Genomic DNA, 4,164 nt, shown 5'->3' with positions numbered 1-4,164 from the left:
AACTGGATGATCTTTGAGGTCCCTTCCAACCCAAACCATTCTATGAGTCTATGATTTTGATAGCTGGTGTGCAGAGGTAGATCCCTCCCCAGATGGGTGCAGCTGGTGGGACTTGCTGGTGGTTTTCCAGTGCAGAAGGGCCACCAAGGCTGCACTCCACGAAACTCTGCCAGTGACTGTGTGTGGCAGCACTTGAAATCCCAGCAGCTGAGAAACTGGGAGGCAACATGTGGCAAAGGTGCACGGGGCTGAACACATCACCAGCCCCGTGAGCGGGTTCTTGGCTCCAGGAAAAGGCAGATTTGGGCAGAAAGCTGGTGTGCACCCTTTGCATCTTTTCCAGGACCAGGTGCATGGTGGGACTTGAGGCTGGAGCACCCATGCAGGAGGGGAGGGACGTGGGTGGGCCCTTTCTGCTCTGAAAAACTCACCTGGTGCCTCCAAACTGCCGTCTGTATCACCATCCCCTCCCAGGCTGCTCTCACTGGTTACAGACCCTGTGCCCCCCTGGTGGGACTGGGGCCCCTCTCTGCTCACAGTGGTGTATGTAGGCAGGGAGGAGCGGGGCTGAGCACTGCACCCCGGCTCCCTCCCCAAAATCCAGCAGAGCAGCTCGGCTGCTTTGCTTTGGCTCCAGGCTACGGCTCGTGACTTCCATCCCAGAAGTATTTTTAGGCAGAAATCCACCAAGCTGGAGAGCTCTGGAGAGGATTTGGCCCCACTAGCCCTGACTAAGCACGTTTGCTTGGGCTCAGTGCCTGTGGGTGGATGTGCACGTGGCCCAGGGAGGGGGCCAGTGGTGGCCCCAGGACTGGCTGCATCTACCTCCGAGGCTGGTGCCCAGGATGGGAATGGCCATCAGCTGCCAGGTCACGGCCACAGTGACGTCCCTTTGGTGCAGGGATGGGTCACTCTGGCTGGCAGAGCCAGGGGACAGGCTGGTGCTGATGGTTTTTGGGGAGCCAGGAAAGGGTTTGGCTGCCCCAGGGCTTTCCCAAGCCTCCTCTCCCTGCAAGCCTTGCTGTCCCAACGGGCCGTGACAATTTATGGGTGATAAATGGTGCCACGGTCCTTAAACACGCCACGAGCCGGGATTCATAGGTGCTGCAGAGGCCTCTGCTAATGGATTGAATAACTTGGCTGTCACCTCTGGGGAAAAACTGCAGCTCTTTTCCATGTGAAATATCTAAGTTGGTTTTTACTTGGTGCTTAATCATGATAGAGATGGAGAGTCCTGAGCTGAAGGAAGCTCGTGGGTGCCTCAGCTCAGTCCAACCCTCATTTTTGGCCTTAATATTTGAGTAGCCAAATGAAAACTTGGACTTGAACCCAAAATGCCAGAGGGGAGATGCATGCGAGGGATTTGGGAGTCACCAAAGCTCACCCAGGGGAGCAGGAGCTCCTCTCAGTTGGGTTTCCCCAGCTGCCTTTGCACCCAGACCTGCTGGAGATGGGTTGGGGTCTGCCCTGGTGCCCCTCACCTCCATCTCCCTCTGCCCCACAGGGATGGACCTCTCAGCCAACCAAGATGAGGAGGGTGACCAGGAGACCTACCAACTGGAGATTAACAAGGACACCAAGAAATGCGCCTTCAGGACCTACACTGGGAAGTACTGGACCCTCACCTCCAACGGGGGCATCCAGTCCACCGCCTCTACAAAGTGAGTCCCCTGTCCCCGGTGGCTTGGGGCCATCCCTGGGCTTTGGGGACCCGTCTGCATCTCCCAGGGGAATCCAAGGGGGATTTTCCAGCCTAGGTGCTTGCCCCAAAAACACTTCCCAGTGAAGGAAGCAAATTCCCCGGAGAGCCAGGGCTGGGTCAGGACTTGCCGCCCACGATGCTCGGGAAGTCCCTCAGGCCACGTAATAATCCTTCCCGGCTGGCTGGGGCTGTTGAAATCCCTTACCCTGCAGCTCAACCCTGCGCTGAGAGCCAGGCGGGAACTCCGACAGCGCAGTTGGCTACCTGCCTGCCATGGGATGGCCACCACGGCCTGGCTCATCCTGGATTGAATCGGGGAGCCCCAATCCAGCCATGGCCCTTCCCGAGCCAGCGGGGTGGCGGTCCCCATCCGTCACATCCCGCTGACCTCCCTCTCTGTCCCTGCAGGAACGCGAGCTGCTACTTTGACATCGAGTGGTGTGACAAGCGCATCACCCTGAAAGCCGCCAACGGCAAGTACGTGACGGCGAAGAAGAACGGGCAGCTGGCGGCCTCCATGGAGACAGTGGGTAAGGGACCCCCTCAGAGACCCCCACTCCATGCTGGGGTGGCAGGGGATGGGGGATTCCTCCCCAGGTAGGGCTTGTCTTCCACGGGATCCTCAGGGATGCAAGCTGTAAGATTTTCTTAGTAGCTGCACCACTTCAGGTGCTGTGGGATGGAGGGGACAGATGGGGTGGGGGAGAAATGGATGGGGGACACAGCCCCCCTCCTCACTGCTGCCTGTCAGCCATGGGGACCAGGCTCTGCACCCCCCCGGGCCACTCTCATGACCCCTCTCCCCTCTGGCACAGGTGAGACGGAGCATTTTGTGATGAAGCTGATCAACAGACCCATCATCGTCCTGCGCGGCGAGCACGGCTTCATCGGGTGCCGGAAGGTGACTGGCACCCTGGACTCCAACCGCTCCTCCTACGATGTCTTCCAGCTGGAGTTCAACGACGGGGCCTACAACATCAAGGGTGAGTCCCCAGGGGTGGGTATGGGCTGGGGAAGGGGCGGGTGATGGCCACTGGGATCCCCATGGTGGCTGACGGGGCCACCTTGTCCCTTCTCCCTCTGCCCGCAGATGCCACTGGGAAATACTGGATGGTGGGGAACGAGTCATCCGTCACCAGCAGCAGCGACACCCCCGTGGACTTCTTTTTTGAGTTCTGCGACTATAACAAAGTGGCTATCAAAATCAATGGCAAATACCTGAAGGGTGACCATGCCGGGGTCCTCAAGGCATCCGCCGACACCATCGATGCCTCCACCCTCTGGGAATATTAATGCACTTTAGCGTTACCTCCCGTTGCCAAGTTTTCTTTTCCCTCCTCCGTCCTTTTTTTCTTTTGGGTTTTGTTTCTCTTCTCTGTAAATGGATTTTTCACACCGGCTTCCCCTCCCCTCCCGCCGTAGAGTCGGTGCGTTATGTGGGAGATGGGTCTCCATAAATCTCTGTAAGAACTGGAAAAATGATGGGGCAGCCTGTCTATAGCTTTGTAGAGGGGTCTGTCTCTACCTCCCCCCCTTCCTCCTCCAGGTTTGCTGGTCTTAGAAACTGCCGTACCCACCTCCCAGCCCCGAGAGTTACCTTAGGTAGATTATTTTCCTCTCCTTGATTGAAAAAAAAAGGGAATAAGATCACCTCTGTGCTCACTTCTGCCATATCATCACCAGCACTGCCTCGGTCCGTGCTGGCAGCGTCCTTCAGAGCACCCATCCCACCCCATCCCATCCCACCCCACTCCAACCAGGGGCAGAGCGATGGTGCCGGTTCCTCCCAGCAGCTTCTCTCCACTCCTGGCTTTTGGGGCAGGATTCATCCCCAGCTGAGCTGTAAGAGGTGACCTTACATATCACAGCATCCCTGGGGACGGGGCTGGCGTGTGCTGGCACGTGTCCCCGCAGAAGGGCCAGCAAACCCCTCCCTGCCCCCACGCACCTGGAAATGATTCTTTAGGGTGATCCCGTCTGGAAAGCCGCAGCCTTTCATCTCGTGGAGCCCCGCGCTCCTTGTGTCCCTCTGCCCCTCCTCGTGCTTCTGGTTCTGGAGGAGCATCACAGACCCCAAGGGTGGGTCCTTGCCCTGAGGCTGGTCCTGCTGCTGTGCCCAGGAGGGGATGGAGCAGGGGGGATGCAGAGAAAGCCCATGTGGGTAGAGGGGGGGCTTCATCCAGCCCACCTTCAGCACCGGCTGGGCAATGCAACCACCCCCCTGGTGCCAGCTGGAAGCATAAACTGCAGATTTTGGTTTACAGAATAGAAAAGTTCCTTAGCAAACTTTGCACAGTGGTATTTGCTCTGTACCTTTGGTGGTGTGGTGATTTTGTTTTGCTTTTGGGGTTTTTTTTTTCGTCTCATCAAAGACTGGAACAGCGAAGCGAATCACTGCACACCTCACACTGGATTGGGAAGCATCCCATTCCTATGGGAAGCTCCTGGTCCTGCTACCCCCC

General features: G+C 57.7%; 1 protein-coding gene across 1 annotated transcript; it reads left to right on the top strand.

Annotated features, from left to right (window-relative positions):
- The first annotated feature begins 1,215 nt into the window (after nucleotides 1-1,215).
- Nucleotides 1,216-2,995, top strand: FSCN1 (fascin actin-bundling protein 1). The gene is made up of 5 exons (XM_010169148.2): nucleotides 1,216-1,252; nucleotides 1,505-1,661; nucleotides 2,111-2,232; nucleotides 2,518-2,685; nucleotides 2,793-2,995. The coding sequence occupies exons 1-5, from the start codon at nucleotides 1,216-1,218 to the stop codon at nucleotides 2,993-2,995; spliced, it is 687 nt and encodes a 228-aa protein (XP_010167450.2).
- Nucleotides 2,996-4,164: the final 1,169 nt, after the last annotated feature.

The sequence above is a fragment of the Antrostomus carolinensis genome, unplaced genomic scaffold (genome assembly GCF_000700745.2).
Source record: "Antrostomus carolinensis isolate BGI_N321 unplaced genomic scaffold, ASM70074v2 scaffold11930, whole genome shotgun sequence".
NCBI lineage: Eukaryota > Metazoa > Chordata > Aves > Caprimulgiformes > Caprimulgidae > Antrostomus > Antrostomus carolinensis.
The sequence above is the reverse complement of the archived record's forward strand: the minus strand, read 5'-3'. Positions and strand labels throughout refer to the sequence as shown.

Bases quoted from the DNA above. Each gene is read 5' to 3' on its own strand.
- FSCN1 (XM_010169148.2), top strand. From the start codon at position 1,216: ATGATAGAGATGGAGAGTCCTGAGCTGAAGGAAGCTC. The intron at 2,233-2,517 runs GTAAGGGACCCC...CCTCTGGCACAG, and splicing joins GGCCTCCATGGAGACAGTGG to GTGAGACGGAGCATTTTGTG. The intron at 2,686-2,792 runs GTGAGTCCCCAG...CTCTGCCCGCAG, and splicing joins CGGGGCCTACAACATCAAGG to ATGCCACTGGGAAATACTGG.